At 42.5% G+C, this 17,186-nt stretch overlaps 1 protein-coding gene across 5 annotated transcripts in view; it reads left to right on the forward strand.

Annotated features, from left to right (window-relative positions):
- Nucleotides 1-16,554, forward strand: part of POLQ (DNA polymerase theta) — a 57,767-nt gene extending 41,213 nt beyond the window's left edge. For 4 of the 5 annotated variants that reach the window (XM_040597087.1, XM_040597091.1, XM_040597089.1 and 1 more), the window contains 9 exons: nt 1,656-1,830; nt 2,311-2,446; nt 4,868-4,986; nt 5,622-5,806; nt 6,819-6,930; nt 8,504-8,628; nt 10,140-10,284; nt 12,091-12,206; nt 16,069-16,554. In XM_040597087.1, coding sequence (XP_040453021.1) covers nt 1,656-1,830; nt 2,311-2,446; nt 4,868-4,986; nt 5,622-5,806; nt 6,819-6,930; nt 8,504-8,628; nt 10,140-10,284; nt 12,091-12,206; nt 16,069-16,182 — 1,227 coding nt within the window. In that variant the 3' untranslated portion in view covers nt 16,183-16,554. Of the gene's footprint in view, nt 1-1,655; nt 1,831-2,310; nt 2,447-4,867; nt 4,987-5,621; nt 5,807-6,818; nt 6,931-8,503; nt 8,629-10,139; nt 10,285-12,090; nt 12,207-16,068 lie in introns of those variants that run through there. The other variant, XM_040597088.1, reaches the window with a different exon arrangement.
- Nucleotides 16,555-17,186: the final 632 nt, after the last annotated feature.

Here is a 17,186-nt window from a genome sequence, read left to right on the forward strand (position 1 = left end):
AGTAAAGACTGAAGCAAAGGCAGCATTCACTAACTCTGCCTTCTCTGTGTTCTTCATCATCAGGGCACCCATCTCATTCAGCAGCAGGCCCATGTTTTCCCTAGTCGTGCTTTTCCTACTCATGTACCTGAAGAAGTCCTTTTTGTTGTCCTTGACGTCTCTTGCCAGATTTAATTCCAGACGGACCTTAGCCTTCCTCAACACATCCCTGCATGTTCTGGCAGTGTTCCTGTATTCCTCCCAAGTGGCCTGTCCCTTTTTCCACATTCCGTAAACTTCCTTTTTCTGTTTAAGTTTTGCTAGTAGCTCCTTGCTCATCCACGCAGGCCTCCTGACCCGTTTGCTTGATTTCTTGTTGATTTCTTACTCATAGGGATGCACTTGTCTTGAGCTTGGAAGAAGTGATGCTTAAATATTAGCCATCTCTCTTGGAACCCCCCTACATTCCAGAGCCCTAACACATGGGATTCCTCCAAGTAGACCCTTGAAGAGGTCAAAGTTATCTCTCCTGAAGTCCAGGGTTGCAATCCTACGTATCCCTGCTTCTGCCATTCAGGATCCTGAACTCCACCACCTCACGGTCACTGCAGCCAAGGCTGTCCCCAGTAATATTGAAACATACTTAAATACCATGGTGATTAAATACAATATTTCCCCTGCCTGGTTCTACCATTTCTGTATTTTGTGCTTCAGAGAATTTGTCTTCAGAGTGGCTGGCCTGATGGCTTATCAGATCCGGTATATCAAGAGCTTGTATACATGTGAAGGCTATTGACATGCTGGCCGGCTGATAAATCCTGTGGAGCTGTTAATACCAGCTGCTGCAGGCTAATGGGTGCTCTTGCCAGACAAGTGATACTGGCAGATACACGTTCCCTGTTTTCAGGACTCGTTAATCTGTGTTGTTTTCTTAGTTTCCCCTTGTTCAGTATAGTCAGTGCTTGGAAGACAAGTATTGATTTCCAAAACTCAAGTGACAGTGAAGAAGTGAGTGCGGTACTGGTGGCAGAGCAGGGAGCAAGAAGCAAAGTGAGGATTTCTTCCTTTTGTGATGTGGAGGGATGAAGCTGCAGCTGCCTGCTGCATACAAAGAAATGTTATTTTGAGAAATATTTGCATGCCACTATCTTTTGAAAGTCTTGTTAGTCCCTTCATGTTTCTGATTTAACTGAAAGGATTTGATTGCTAGTGATCAGCATTGTCTTTCAAGGAGCGTGGTCAAGGGCTTCATTTTATGATTTCCTAATGTATGGATAGGAGAGAGCAGGGAGAGAAATATGCAAGAAGATGGAGGAGGAGTGTTAACACTGGGAAAGAGGAGACAGCATAGGGGACCTATGGCAAGTGATGCTTTATTTGATCATTTTGGGTGATTTATTTTTTGGTGCAGGCTGAGGGTGGTGATGAGGATACAAAAGTCCAAAAAGAAGTGCTTGCATTCTTGTGTGTAACAAAACTGCAGCTGTATCTTGTGGTGCTTTGATTGCCCAGGTGTAGGCGGTGTAAGTGGAGGGGATAGCCATTTAATTTTCAGGCAGTGACACCAGAAGTTCACTGTGGGTGAAGGAGTTGCTTTTTCCTGCAGAACTGCAAAAACTTTATTTATAAAGCTTTAAATGCAGTTGACTGTAGTTGTGCCTTTTTCTGCCCACAAGGATGTTTTGGAGAAATTGAAGACACTTCACCCATTGCCAGGGCTGATATTGGAATGGAGGAGGATCAACAATGCCATTACTAAAGTGGTGTTTCCACTACAGAGGGAAAAACGATTGAATTCTGCACTGGGAATGGAAAGGATATATCCAGTGTCACAGACTCACACAGCTACAGGTAAAGAAATGTGTTTAAAATCCTCACTTCTTTTTTTTTCTTTGTGTGTGTGTGGTGGACAGCTTTTCTATGGGGAAAAAGATAGGAAGTCAAGCCAGTGCTCTAGTGCAACCAAATGAAAATATTGAAATACTTGTTTCACGTGAATCTGCCCCAAAAGTCTAGAGACATTAAAATAGCTTTTGTGTTCACTGAGCAGTATTATTATTTTCTTGCACATATTAGCATGTAAATCTCTGACCCTGGAACAGGTTCTGGATTTGGGAGTGTCTTATTAGTGGTACAGAAGTGCTGCAGGGGAACAATCTCAAGTCCATTAAGCCCAAATTATTTTTCCTTTTCTTCCATTTTCTTAGTGATGGTGTCCTGTCCCACCCTCCTGCCCTTTGTTTTTTGGAGATGCAGATGTGTGTTCAGCTGTGTTAAGTTAGAGAGACATCTTTTGGACCCTCACTTAATTCTGCTCTTCTTCCTTCTCAGGTCGAATAACCTTTACAGAGCCAAATATCCAGAACGTGCCAAGAGATTTTGAGATTGAAATGCCAACTGTGGTTGAAGAAAGCCCACCCTCCCAAGCCCATGGAAATGTTAATTCTCTTGCTGTTTCTAGGGGCAGGTAGGAGGATCTTGGCAAAGCTTCAGCCTACTCTTCTGATCTTAATGTGGTTGACTTGTCAAATTTCTCTTTTCTGACTTTACCTGTGGCTGCTGTCATGTCAGTGTGACTTGTTACTCAGTGTTTCTCTTACAGTTCTAGGGGAATAAATATCTAAAAGTCAGTGATACATGAAAGACCTAATAATACTAACAGCATGTGGCTCCATTTAGCCACTTGCTTTTTGAAATTCTTTATGAAATCCTACAGTGAGATTAGCATTATGCTCCCAGCAGTTGGATGGAAAGCCTGGGTGGGAAAAGTGACTAAACTGAAGTTAGGATCTGGTTTGACTTTCTAAGAGCTACTCTGAAAGAGGATAGGATATTGTGGAAGAAGCAGAAGAAAGTTCATTTGTTTTATGATGTGTAACTCCCTGTGTAAGGAAACATGGGTGAACGTGTTTTTCATTCTTTGTTAATAATTGTGTTTGTGATAACGATCCTGCAGAAGCTACCAGGTAACAGAAGTTTCTAAATATGGTTTCTGTTAATCAAACAGCATTACATGTCAATGCCTAAACAGTTCTGTGGAAGTCTAGTGAAATATCAAGGTGGATCTTTTAGCAGCTAGCTTGTCAGCTTTGGGGCTTCATACCACTTGGTGGTGGTTTTCTGTCCTTTGAGTTTCTCTTTCCATTCAGGTTCTTGTCCCACATGTGTCACCTGAGTGTCTTTCATCATCTTTTTGCCCACAGAAAGATGTGAGAAATTTCAGAAGTTTTTGACTCTTCTGTCTGTCTTTTCCTACCACCATGTGTCTAACGTCCTTTGCCTTGAGTAGGTCATGGGAAGAGAGACCAGGAGTAGCAGGATCTTGTCCATCTTGCTTCAGAAGAACAGGCCTAGCCATGGAGGCACAGAAATGTTGTTCTGAGAAATAGCTCTGGCAGTGCTCAGGCTTGCAGCAGCTTTGCAGGATGATTGGAGAGTAGGCTGGGTTCTTAGTCTTCCCTGTAGAGAAGTGGCGCATCAAAGGAACGGAGTGCTTACTGAACTCTGGGAGAGGTCTGCTGCTCAGGCTGACTTTTGGGACTACGTTCCTTAGGTAAGCAGCTACTGTGTTAGGAAGATGGGCAATCCTAAAGGCACAGAAATGACTGCTGGCACAAAAGAAGCTGTCATGCAGCCCAAGTCTGATAGGCCTTCCAAGCTTTGGTCCAAACTGTCTTTTATCTTGGTAATTACTATTACTGCTCCTTCCTCATGTGTTGTAAGAAGCTTCTGCCCAAAGTAATGTAGCTAAATTAGATCATGTTTTAATATAGCCCTTACTCATTCAACCAAATTTGGAACCTGTGCTGGACAGTGTTTCTGTACAGTTCCTGTATGTTGTCCCACCTTTATTTCTTTTGAAAATTTATTTCTGTGATTTCTGTGCTATCTTTTATCTCCTTGATCCCTACCATCCCTGAAATGACAAAGTATAAGAGGAAAAGGGAGTGCAGAAGGGAGGAGAGCCTGATGTCTTTTCTGTACTTTGCTGAAACTAGTTCTGATCTCAGAGATACCTTTTCATTCTGATAAAGAAGTTGCTCAGATCCCTGACCTAGACATCAAGGATGTATAAAGGCCTTTTGACTTCCAGAGAAGAACCCAACAGGCTGGCTGGTAGACTGGTGCTGGCGGGAGTAGGTGGTGTGAATGGTGTCACAGCTGCACACTGTTCAGTGTGTGCACTGATGGATACAATTCTGTCTGCAGCTACAGGTGACTTGGTGGGACAGGAGAGCTAAGCAAGCCCCGAGAGGCTGCAGAGCACCTGACTGCCGCTGTAAACTTCTCACCTGGTTGCTTTGGGGCAATTTTTTGCTCAGTCTTTAAAGAAGTGCAGTGTTTTATGAGCATATCTTCTGCAATTTCTGTTCTGCTTTTACACGCTTACTTGTCTGTGTGTGCGCGCGCACATGCAGTCAGGCTAATGTTGTGGGGGAAATTTTTCTGTCTGTACCGGGTATGGGCTCGTGTAGGCATTCTGCATATGAGAATGATGTTAAGAGAGGACATGGTACTCAGGGTGGGGTGTTGAATTTTTAGGATTCTTGTAGGGACTCCTTTGCTGTCTTTCTGGAATGCACCCATCACAGATCTGAGGCTTTTCATCTTACCTGTTTGGGAGTGGAATTATCCAATTTCTGGACCAAACCCTGAATGTTCTAGGAAGATTCACTCCTAAATCTGTTCAGAGTCAGTAAATCCCTTCAGGTGTACATGTGGCCTCTGTTTAGTACCCCCGTGGTCAAATTTAGGTATGGATTGTCCAGAAAAGTAGAGTAGAGGCTACTGTCTCACTTGTTTTCACTGATTCTTTGTGGCAAAAATGATTATGCGTCTTTAAGTGTTTTAGGAATTGGTGAAGAACAGTCATTCTTTGTCTCCGCAGATGTAGAAAGCGTTCCAGCATTTTGCCTAATGGCTTAAAGGGTCAGGCTGCAGGCAGATCTGAAGAAAGAGGAATACCGTTTTCTGTTAGCATGAGGCATGCTTTTGTTCCATTCCCAGGTAAGGACTAGATCCTGCTTTGTAATTGTTAAGAACATACTTAACAAAAAATCCTAGATCTAATGAAGAGTTAAGAATTGATGACTATATATCTGACTGAGCAGCCTACTTGGAAGACTAATGCAGTAGTTAGCATGTCCTCAAAATCATTCACAAGACTGTAAAGGAGAGAGGTTTGGCTGGGCAAAGTATTCAAATGTTATACTTCAGATCTTCACACCTTCATTTCCTCTTTAAGAATACCTGTTTTTTAAGAGGTAGCTTAGGCAGCTCTTAATATACAAATTGCACTCTTACCTAGTGTTCTTGCTATCCAAATGTCAGTTCTCACGTTGCCTGCCCTGGCTTAGTACAAGCCTGCTGGTCTGATCTCTGTGCCAGGCATTCCTATCAGGTGCTAGACAGAGACACCTGCACAGGTACTTGTCTGTGGGGTTTTGGTTCTAGGTGTAGGGGCTGGATGGAAAGCAGGCAGGCCTGGGCACTGGGGAAACTGGTAAGGATTTGTCTGACAGAAATTTCTGTGGAAAACTGTGGAAGGTGCAAGGACAGCTTCAGTCCTTCTTGCCGGAATATTGATTGGAGTGTTGGAGTAATTTATGAAATAATGATTTCTGCTAACATTTTGACTTCAGGTGGCTTAATCTTGGCTGCTGATTACTCTCAGCTTGAACTGAGGATCCTTGCTCATTTGTCTTGCGACTGTCGACTCATTCAAGCCTTGAATGAGGGTACCGATGTCTTTAAGAGCATTGCAGCAGAGTGGAAAATGATTGACCCTGAAGCTGTTGGAGATAGGACCAGGCAACAAGCTAAACAGGTAATTTTTAGGAAAAAAAAACTCAGCAGCAGCTTTCTGGGCAGGACAGTTCAGCATTAAAAACATCACAAAGAAATATCACGAAGTCGCAATAGTATGGTCTTGTGTTTGGGTTTGACCGTGATTGTTCGGTAGCTGCTTTGTATGTCCTCCCACACTCGATACGTTTCAGCTGGAGCTGTCTGGGTGTTGTGGTGTAACCCCAGCTGGCAACTAAGTACACGCAGCTGCGTGCTCTCCCCGCAGAAGGGTGGGGAGGAGATGTGGGGAAAAGGTATAACTCAGGGGTTGAGATAAGGACAATTTAATAATTATAATATAATAAAAATACATATTATATAGAATATATAAAATAGAATATAATAACTGTAATAATAATAACAGCAACAACAACAATTGTAATGAGAAGGAGAGAGAGGGAAAAAGCAATATAATCCAAAAGATGGATTGTGCAACCCAAGTGATGCACCATACCAATGCTCGCCACCTGCTGACTGATTCCCAGCCAGTCCCTGAGCAGCAATTGGCCAGGCCTGGGCAGCTCCCCCCCCGGTTTATATACCGAGCATGACATCCCACGGTATGGAATATCCCTTTGGTGAGTTCAGGCCAGCTGTCCTGGCTGTGTCCTCTCACGATTTCTTGTGCCCCTCCAGCCTTCTTGCTGGCAGGGCCTAAGAAACTGAAAAGTGCTTGACTTAATATAACCATTACTTAGCAACAACTAAAAACATCAGCGTGTTATCAACATAATTGGCATACTAAATCCAAAACATAGCATTCTGCTAGATACTGAGAAGAAAATTAACTCTATCCTAGCCGAAACCAGGACATGTTTTGGAGGATGAGGAAAAGCAGCATGAATAGCTTGGACTCGGAGGTAGTCTCTCTTCTTGAATGCTTGCCCTTGTTCCGATGCACTTGTCTTCCAGTCAGTCACATTTTGTTTTGGCTCTGCTTTCTCTGCATGGCTCACCATATGGTGATGGTTCTTCACACTGTCCTCTGGCAGATTTGCTATGGAATCATCTATGGAATAGGAGCAAAATCTTTAGGCGAGCAGATGGGGATTGATGAAAATGAAGCTGCCAGTTACATTGAATCCTTCAAATCAAGATACACAGGTTTGGATATGGCTGTTTGGGGGCTGTGTGGTGGGGGTTGCTGCTGTTCTTAATCTCTTCTCTACAAATCCTAAATTTGTCTCAGCCCTCTAGACCTACCTTTTTTGAAAAAGCTTTTTGTTTTGAGAAAGTCCAGTGTGTGAACACAGTAGTTTGATACTCCATAATATTTTACTCTATGATCTGGTTTTATTCATTGTTTGGACCTTGTTGTTTGCTTATTACATCAATTATTTTGTTGTTTTCTTTTAAAAAAACATTAATTACTTACTAAGCCCTGGGGGTTCTTTTAAAGCTCATAACTTTCTGAAAAATAAACATTTTCCTTATTAAAACACACAGCTTCAAAGGTTATACTATACTGCTTTAGACCACACTTAAAATTTTCAAATATAACCATTTCTCTCTTCTGCTTTCATCGAGTTTTAAACTGTTCTGCGTATAACCCTTACCCTTTTATCCAGCTGCTCAGAGCAGCTCTCCCATGTTTTGTAAAAAGACATTGTTGCATTTTTAAGAAGCATGTTAATTTTTAGGAAAGCTGTAGAGACAGTAGAGCTGCAATCAGAAAATGAATGGAGAGCAAGTGGGATGAGAGACAGCTAGTTCTAATCATAAAACTTGGAAATGAGCTGGAAAATTATGTTTTGAAGATTCAGGGTTTGTTTCTTTAGGAGACAGATGCTGAGAAATGGTGTTCTATTAAGAGTCTGTCTCCAGCAATTTCTGGATAGTCTCTCCCTCAAGACCATTAGAAATTACTTCTTGCTTCCTCCCTCTCACTACACGTGCATACATACAAACTCCGTGATGTACATTGTTTTGTGACTTCAATTCCTATGGATTTTCACTTCTATCTATAGCCAAGCTGATTTGCTAAATTACATACCTAATGAATTGATGAACACTTTCAGTCTTGATCTTGAATAGCTCCTTTTACATTTCATCTTTTGTGAACCTTGGAAAGGAACTGTCTGAAGTTAACTTTTTCCACTTTAGTGCAGTTGTTACCTGAACTTACAGTGAAGGGTACTCTTCCCTATCTCACCTTTCTTTGGCCTAAATGTCTTTTAAACACTCCTAGTGGATTCACTTCTTCCCTTGCAAAGTGCAGGTGGGTGAGTTTCTTTCATCCTAGAATGTGAAGTGACGCAGCCTGAAGTCAGGCAGCCTGAGGCATCAAGGGCTCTGACCTGCTTTCAACTCACTCCCTTCCTACTACTTGTCTTTCCAGTGCTGGTCCAGGTCCTGACCCCTCCATTATCAATAATACATGTATGATCCTCTGAGCCTTGGCACTGTGCAGAACAGACTTCCTACCTCCTTGTGCACAGCCAGATACCCTGACACTGTGCCCTCACTTCCACCTCAAAAGTCTGAATAGGTTTCCCAGCAGAGCTGCGAGTAGGCTGAGTGAGTGATCGTGTGCCCTTGGCACACTGGCAGGGTCTAGGGAAATTTAAGAATTACCTTTGTGCTGCTTGGGTGTCCCAGACTGCTTTCAGTGACCCTAGTGAGAAGGCAACGTGGAGCATCTGCAATATTAAGGAAAACTTTCTCTTCGCTTTCTCAGGGATTCAGAAATTCTTGAGGGAGACAGTGAGGAGCTGCAGAAGAGATGGGTTTGTGCAGACCATCCTGGGAAGACGAAGATACCTGCCAGCTATCAAAGATCCAAACCCCTACAGTAAAGCTCATGTATGTTGAGTGTAGTACGTTTTTTTGTTTTAATTTGTATTTTATTATTTTGAAAGTATTAGATTTCTTTGCATATCCTTATTTGTGGTTTTACAGGGTCTATGAGCCATATTGGTCACGACCTTCCACTTCTCACTTAGTTTATTTCCCCCTCAGTTGTTCTCTGAATAACAGAGCTTTTGTCATGGTCTGCTTGACGTAAGTCTTCTGTGGCTGGGTGTACAGCTGTCATCGCTGTGCTAACCTCACTTCACAACTCCCACGTTGGGACTGGAGTGAGTAATTCATTGAAATAAGTGGACATGATTTTAAAAAGCCTCCACACAGCGATGTGCTTTAACTCTTCAGGCTGAGTTGCTCCCACTCAGCAGTCTTTCTAAGTTATATGCTGTCAGCACTTGAACAAGAAGGGGCATTTAAGTCCTATATTTTTGGATATTTGTTCCTTTTCTTATCTTCCCTCAAAGGAAAATTTCTCTAACTTGTTAGAGAAATATTTACTTAATATACGCCTTTGCAGTGGCATTGTTTTTTTTCAAGGTCATTTTGGACACATCTGTCATAGACTTTACTTCAGTAAGAGTGAATTGACTCCCTGAGAAGATGTCGCATTTCTGTGGGGAGGAAGCATTATACTTCTCAGTAGGAAGATGAATCAGGTTGTGTGGAATTAAAGACTAGAGTGGAAGAGGGACGAAGTGGGGGAGTTAGTACTCCAAGTAGTTGAAAGGGAAACAAGGAGTCTTTCAAAAAACTTTTGAGATGATTTGACTATTTAATCTGAAGGATACTTCAGCATGAAGCTTTGTAGATGTACCTTCTGTTCAACTTTGATTTATTCTTTAAAATCATATTAAAGACCAGTTAATGAATTATCTCACTTTAATTTCAGCTTACTTATAACTTTTTGCAGATGTTTCAGCCCTAATCAAAGAGAGCAGAACCTTTGCATACAATTTTCTTGTCTGAGGAGGGGATTAGTAGAGTGGTTGCTTGTGTGAAAAAAAATGTTGTGTCACAGTGTGATCTGGTTTGTTTTTGCAGAGCTGTCATGCTCTGGCAGTCAGGGTTCAGTGCAGCAGACCAGATTATTAGTCCATGAAGTCCAGCTTCTTGCCTTTGGTTATCCATTTCTGATGGTTTTGAAGACAGGCTGAAGTCTCTCATAATACTTGGATTAACTGTGAGATTTTTGTGCTCCTCATGAAACTGTTACCATGTGCATATGCTTCTTCCTCTTGTGGCTTGCGACTTGCAGGTTATTACCCTTGATATGAATTAATTTTAAATTTGTGGAAATCCTGCTTTTCTCAGTTACCTGGCGAAATTTTGTGGCTGAAGCTAGTCTGTAACATGTCTGTCTTTCAGGCAGATTTAACAAATTCTTTATCTGGAGGTGTTACTGTGCCTGTATTTGGCCATGTATTTATTATTTTTAATGAAGTACATGTGGCATGCTAGATTTGATTTCATTTTTGGGGTCAGTTTTGAGAACAACTATCTCTGTTTAGGCAGAGCGACAGGCTGTGAATACAACTGTTCAGGGATCTGCTGCAGACGTTGTCAAAACAGCCACTGTGAACATTCAGAAACGCCTGGAAGCTTTCTCCTCTGTGATCAAGTCCCATAGACATCTGGAGAGCTCCTTCCAGAGAGATAAGACCGGTATGCTCGCCTTCTTCCTTGCACAGTAGAGCAAAATTTTCAGTGCTACTAATGTAAAAAAAAAAAAATAATTAAAAAATCTAGACTGGATTTTGCCTGCAAAAACAAGTTAGGGCCTTTGGTCTAGGAGTGGGAGACATTTTATTTCCTGGCAGTGTTAAGTCTGTGTTTAATGGGCAAAAAGTTATTAGGAAGGAGAGGGAATGTCTGCTCAGCACACAAACGGAAGCAGATGCTGTGATCAGATCAAAAACCCCCGTTACCTCAAAGCAGATCTTGCAAAGGTTGGCAGCGGGAGTTCGTAAAAGTGATAGGGTCTGTCATGCCACCACAGAATTGTGCAAAAGTAGGAAGGAGAAACTGGGCAGATACTCTGGTTTCACAGTCAGTGAAAAGATAGAGTGCAATAACTTCTAGTTCCAAAAGTATATTTTTTGGTTAGAATTAAGTCCCAAATTTGTTGACTGGAATTTGATTTACAGAGGCTCCACAAGAGTATTATATGAAGCATTTGTCAGCATAAATTTCTTTTGGCTGGAGATAGCAAAGCTAGGGGGTGTGTGTACTCATTCCCAGAGGAATGCTACCAAACCTTTCTTTTAACATGATGTAGACAGTATTTTGTTCATCAGTCATGTATTTTTAGAAAGACACTGAAGGGATGGAGTGCTGTATTTCTTTTGATAGTTCTTATGCTTCAACTGAAACATGAAGCTGTCTTAATATAAGAGTCTGATTTGTAGGGCTGAGAAGGAAAACTTAATAATTAATTGCCAAACCTCTAAAAATATGTTAGGGAGTTTTATTTTAGAGAGAGAGAGGTCTGCTATGAGTAGAAGGCATGTGCTTGGCAGAACTTCCCACCCCTTCCAGGAGCAGCAGCAGCTACTGACCTTTGGCCAACGCAATTGTAGGAAGGCGAGTAGATGTATTTGTGACAGATTTTCTTCCTCTGACACTAGCTGTTTCAAGAACTGGAAGGGATTCTTTTTCAGCAAGTTATAAATGTCTGTGCCATCAGAACAGCATCCTGCATCATGTGGCTTCAACATTGCTGCTTCGGTGTGAGGCTTGTGTGAGGAACAGATGATGCTGTGAAACCCTTCCTGTAGTTGTGAACTGCAGCCCTCCTGTTAGCTAACCTGAGATAACTAACTTTTGAGTCTCTGTGTGTGAGGTTGTGTTTGTTTAAAAGAAAGCTTTTACCATGTAACGGTTTGTTCTGTTTCATTTCTGTCAGGCAAGGCCTACCAGGATCCTGTTTTTGTCAGCTGCTTACTTGTTTATTCAAAAACTGCTCTTTTTTTCTTTCCTTTTTTTAATCAGGAGTAGTAGCTACAGTTTCAGATAACTGCATTTGGAGGGAGGCTTGCTGCCTTTTTAGACTAGCCATTAAAATGTTTTTGGAAGAAAAGCAGAATCCTAATTCATTGCCAGAGAGAACATTGTAAATCAACTTCTGATTAAACTTGACATGATTTTGTTTAAAATTTACTTTTAAAACAGATGGTTCAGGAGATACAACTGTGTCTTGTATCTGTTCTGATTCATATCTTTATAATGTAAGGCTGAAATGTTTGTATCTAAAATGCTTTTCCTTAACATTTTACCTCCGTAGCTGTACAAATATTGATAGAATAGCAATGTTTTGTGGTTTCATCTGTAGGCATGGGCTTTTCCATTTTGAAGTTCCTCATGTTCTTTTTGTCAGCATTAGGAACGTGCAAAGATTTCTTGATACAAGAAACAGGCCTTTGCATAATGGTGTCTAACGAACTATGCTCTCCACCTGTGCAGGAAGGCTAGCGAGGAAGAGGAATGGAGGAATGTTACAGCCCATCAGCGGAGGTTTCTTTATCCTCCAACTCCACGATGAGCTCCTCTATGAAGTTGCAGAAGATGATGTCATCCAGGTACAGCCCCGCTGTTGCTTTTTCAGCTGTTGTATTATGATGTATTGTGACAAGTGTTCTTTCTAGGCGCTCAGCTTCTCTTCCCTGGATCCTCTCACTGTGTGCTATAAGGTCCATGAAAACAAAGTTCAACTGAGTGAAAAATGATGTTTGCATTCTTGATCTCTGTGTTTTCAGGCTCAAGCCAAACCCATGACTGATGCTCATTTTTCCAACGTGTGCTTTGCTCCCTGTAACAGCAGTTTGTACCACTTCTCTGCAAGACTTGATGAGTGAAGTAGCTTAATACTGTTAACAGTTGTAGGGGGAAGTTTTTCCCTGTTTGGAGGTATTTTTGCCTCCCTGTTTACACGCATGTCTTCTGGTGCCTAACTTGGAGAATGTATTGTTACAGCGGTGGTTTGTATTCTGTAGGGAAAGGAGGAATATGTACTTTTGTTACTTGTTTCCTTATTCCCTACCTACCTGTCTTTCTGGTAGGAGTGTCGTGGTGCTTGTTAGCAGCACGGTAGGTATAAGAGATGTGCTGTGTGGTCTTCAGGTACCTTTCACGTGCACACATGTCCCCGTGCATGCTCTTCCACCCCGTAGGCGCTTCTGTGCCTAGGCTTCGTGGTGTCTGTGCGACAGTTTCCGTAGCAAGCGTTTCAGCCACGTGTTGGCAGCTCAGTGTTTTCCCAAGTCCTGAGCACAAATGCAGGAAGGCGCACAGGGTGTGCTTCCATAGCTTGGGGATGTCTTCCACTTCTGCTCATGCACATCTTTAATGACGAAAGCTTGTTTCCTGATGGCAGGTAGTAACTCCTATCTGAAACACCTTTCAGCAGTACTGACTGGCCTGAGCATGTTTTTTTCATTTCATTAAGAACAAAAGATTTAATATTTTTTTTTCTATTGAATCTCAGCTCAAGCTTCTGTTTGTTTTGCCAGCTCTTTTCAGACATCTGCTGCTTCAATCTAGATAGGCTGTTTTAGAGGTGAAAAGGCTCGTTATTTTCTTTCTGTAGAAAACTGAAATCCCCAGAGTATAGGCTTTTACGTCTTTAGATACTGACTCCAAGTTACCACAGTGTACCCAGAAGAACTGGGGCCAAGTGAGAAGATTTGCTTATTATTTATTGAATTATATTTTTTTCATTAGCCTCCTCAACTACAAGGGCAATTATTACCAGCTTTTCTAACCTCCCTCAGATATATTTCTGTCCATAGACTTTCTGGGCAGTCACTTGAAACAGCATATGTACACAAGGCATGTTTCCTAGACTTGAACTTTCCTTGAATGTGCCCAATTTACTTGTTTTTCAAGGATTTTTGTCTGAGACAACAGGTTACTACTTACCCTTTTGATTGATTGTTTTCAGGGCCAGAAGGGATCTTTTTTTTTGATGATACTGCTTGCTGTGCTTTCAGATGCACCATTAGAATTATCCTGTAGTGGAAAGATCTAGGTTGGAAAGGTTGTCTTGAAGTTTCTCCCCCTTAAGCCCCCAGTCAAAGTAGGGCCTGAATTAATTAGTTTTTTTGAACTACAATATACCTTTTAGTAAAAAAGAAGTGAGCATTTCTTGGTTTCTGTATTGGCGAGTTTTTTTTTTTATCTTGCTGGTACTAAAGCTTTATTATACTGTAAATCATGCATTTCTAGGCTGCAACAGCAATTTTTACACACACAGAGGTTAGTTTGGTCACAGGCTTGATGCTGGCTCTAGCTTATTTTCAGCTGCTAAAGTACATGAAAGAAACATAAAATTATCTGTCCATGTATCTAGGCATTTGTGTTCCAGTGAGAGTATCCTTACAAATGGTTCATAAGAGAAGCAATGTTAGTGATTGTTCTGTTTTCATTTGCAGTCTATCAGTGAGCTAGTTTAAAAGACCATTTTGGAGTAATACTTGCTTTTTCTTGTGCTGAAGGTGTGAAATGCGTGGGGCGTCAGAGCTTTCCTAGTCTGTGCAGAATGTCAGAGTGGAGGTAGCAGGCTTTCAGAGCGTATCACAATGGCAAGACTCTGCCGCTATTGCCAAAGGTAGTAAAAGGAGGGTCGAGACCTTCTATCTGTTGAGCTGACCCTGGCAATGAGGAATTGGGTAGAAACATAAAGGTATGGACTAGATTAGGGATCAAAGGCTTTTAAACTGCTTGCCTGTTCCCATCATCATTGCATTTATCTTTCTAAGATGGCCAATAGTCCTCCAGGCATGTCTGAGCTGACCACTGAGAACCCTGGAAATGGTGCTGTTTGCTTCGTGTACAGGAAATGCAGAGCCTAAAGTCCCCCAGGTCAGGGCACTGGCACATGTCCCGTCTCATCCCATCAGCTTCCTCAGGAACCTCATGGGTTTTTGTGTCTCCCCTCCCTCGTTCCAGGTGCAGCAGCTCTGCCCTGATGTACCTTGCTGGTGGTGGTGTGTGCTGGACCCATGACCGTTCTCAGAGAATCTCCCTCTGTATGGTTCATGCTTCTTTTGAAATACCAGGCCCCAAACGTGATCAAGGCTGGAGTGGAAAACTGATCTGTGTGTCACACCAGCAGTGTTCTCTTTTCCGATGTTCCAGAATTGCATTTTCTTTCTTTCTCACAACAGTGTGCCTTGCTTAAGCCCTGTTCAGTTTTTAATCTCCGATAACCCCATTTTCTTCCTGACCAGGCAGTTATTTTTCATCCTATTTTTGAACAGTAGATTATTTCTGTCCTAGTTTTCTACCTTGCTTTTTTCTACTCTTTACTTGTCTGTGCTGAATTACATCCTATTTCAAAGCATTTTTCTAGGTTATCGAACATAGTTTTGATATGTGGTGTGTAAGGGTGTGTAGTTTTTGGAAGACAAATCTCCCCCTAGTTCTTAATGCTGTTGTAAACTCTTGTGCTCTGATCTCCTGAAATCCCCTCCTCCGTTCCCCAGTAAAAACTGTGGAGGGACTTCTCCTGTGGGTACCTGTGAATTATGGAACTGCATGGAAAGGTCAGAGAGCTTGGGTAGTTCCTGTGCTGACAGTGGCCTCTAGCTGAGGTGAAGAATCACGATAATTTCAAAGCCTCTTTTCACTCTGCTGTGGGAAGGTTCATGGGATGGCTGCGGACTGAAAGATTCATTCAAGTAAGCAATTCAGGACAGGCTGGGTTCCGTGTGGGCCTTGGGGTAGGAAAGATAGTCCCTTTATTCAGGGCAGGTATTTACAGTCAGGAAAAAGAATAAATCCAGGCTCTTACTAGCCAAAAAGTCACAGGCGGAAATATCTGCCGGTCAGTCCCCTAACTGCATCCTGAAATGAGCGTTTTGTTAGGAATGCTTTTGGAGGGCAGCCAGCGTTGGAGTTGCCTCAACAAAACAGTGAGGGGGGAACCTGGGTGGTATTTCTAGCACCTGCTTTGAATGTGAACTGCTACCCCAGAGGTTTGTGGTTTGTGTTTTGCAGAGCGCCTCTCGTGCCAACGCAACGAGGAGAACACCGTTCCTTGTCTCTGGTGTATTTGTTTTGTGTCTTGCTTTCAGTACGTTGAAGTTTTCAGAACAGACTCCACAAAACACTTAGAATTATGCAGCTGGTGAAGGAGGAGGCTCTGCAGGACACTCAAGTCTCAAGTGTTTAATGGAAACTTAATCTTGCCTCTTTTTTAAGTAGTCTTAAACAGCACGGAACCAGTCACAACTCCGCGCCACATGAAATATTGCTGGCTTTTTACCGTTTCTCCATTCATAATCCCTAATCAGGATGAGAATGTTTGGTTGCATTCCCATCGGTGGTAAGTCAGTGCAGATGAACACAGGAGAGGGTTCCAGTGTCTGGCCGCCCCAGCTACTGACAGGATAACAGAGCATTGCAGTTCGTGTACGTCTGATGTTGAGCGTTTCCTTGCAGGTTGCTCAGATTGTCAAGCACGAGATGGAGAATGCCATCAAACTCTCGGTAAAACTGAATGTTAAAGTGAAAATCGGACCTAGCTGGGGAGACCTGCAGGAGCTGGAGCTCTGACCTGAAACGTGGCTTTCTTGCCTGTGGTGAGTGGAAGGCACCATGGGCTGGGCAGGGCAAGGGCCTGCAGTGACCTGCGTGTGGTGTCATCCTGCTCTGAACAGGTTTCTACAGGCGCCATCGCAAGCTGCCTTCTGAAACGTGTGGTGGAAGCTGGTATGAATTCAACCAAGCCAAACCGTTCCAGGGTCAGACAACGCACTGAAACATGTTTATAGAACTTTGAAGTTATTAATTGCTAAAAGCACAGTATTTAAATGAATTCTGTTAAAATATGCTTGATCTTGTAACTTAAAAAAACCCCAAAGCCTAATGAATTTATTACATATGAAATGAGCTGGAATATTATATTAAAACGAGGCACTGAGATAATTTGGCAGATCTTGTGTGTAATTGTGTCTAAGACAAAAAAAAGTCATTGTGTTTGCACTTAATGCTGAATTTTACAGGCCTCTGCTAGGATAATTTTGTGCTGAGTTGTGCTGATGACACTCGGGTGCCTGATGGCTTACAGCTGGCTGGATTTCTCACTGAGCAGCTGTGCAGTGTTCACAGTGAGTGGAACCACTTGGTTGGCCTCTTGACTTTTAGGAGAGCGTTTTGGTGACTGACTGCCATAATTTCATTCTACTGCTGCCTTGCAGACTGGCCTTGAGAGAGATATGGTTGACTCTCTTAGACTTAACCCAAAATCACCAGCAAACCCATTCCATTTTAAAGAATGAAACTGAATTGATGGGTTAAAAACTTAATGGTAATTTGTATTTCTGTGAAGAAAAATAATAATCTCGGTCTGGCCAGCTGAAGCGGGAGCCCTGCTGGTGGCTGAGGCCTGGTGCCTTGGAGAGGTGTCGCTGAACGGTGGTGGGTGACCTGTGGCCCTTCGTTGGGAGACCCAGCTCGTAGGGAAGCCCTGTACCCTCCTGTTGGTGGCCTTGCTAACATCTGCTCAGATTTCCCCTGCACTTTGCCTTAGCGCCTTTGCCTCCATCCCTGTGATCAGG

Source organism: Falco naumanni, chromosome 5, assembly GCF_017639655.2.
Source record: "Falco naumanni isolate bFalNau1 chromosome 5, bFalNau1.pat, whole genome shotgun sequence".
NCBI classification, from domain to species: domain Eukaryota; kingdom Metazoa; phylum Chordata; class Aves; order Falconiformes; family Falconidae; genus Falco; species Falco naumanni.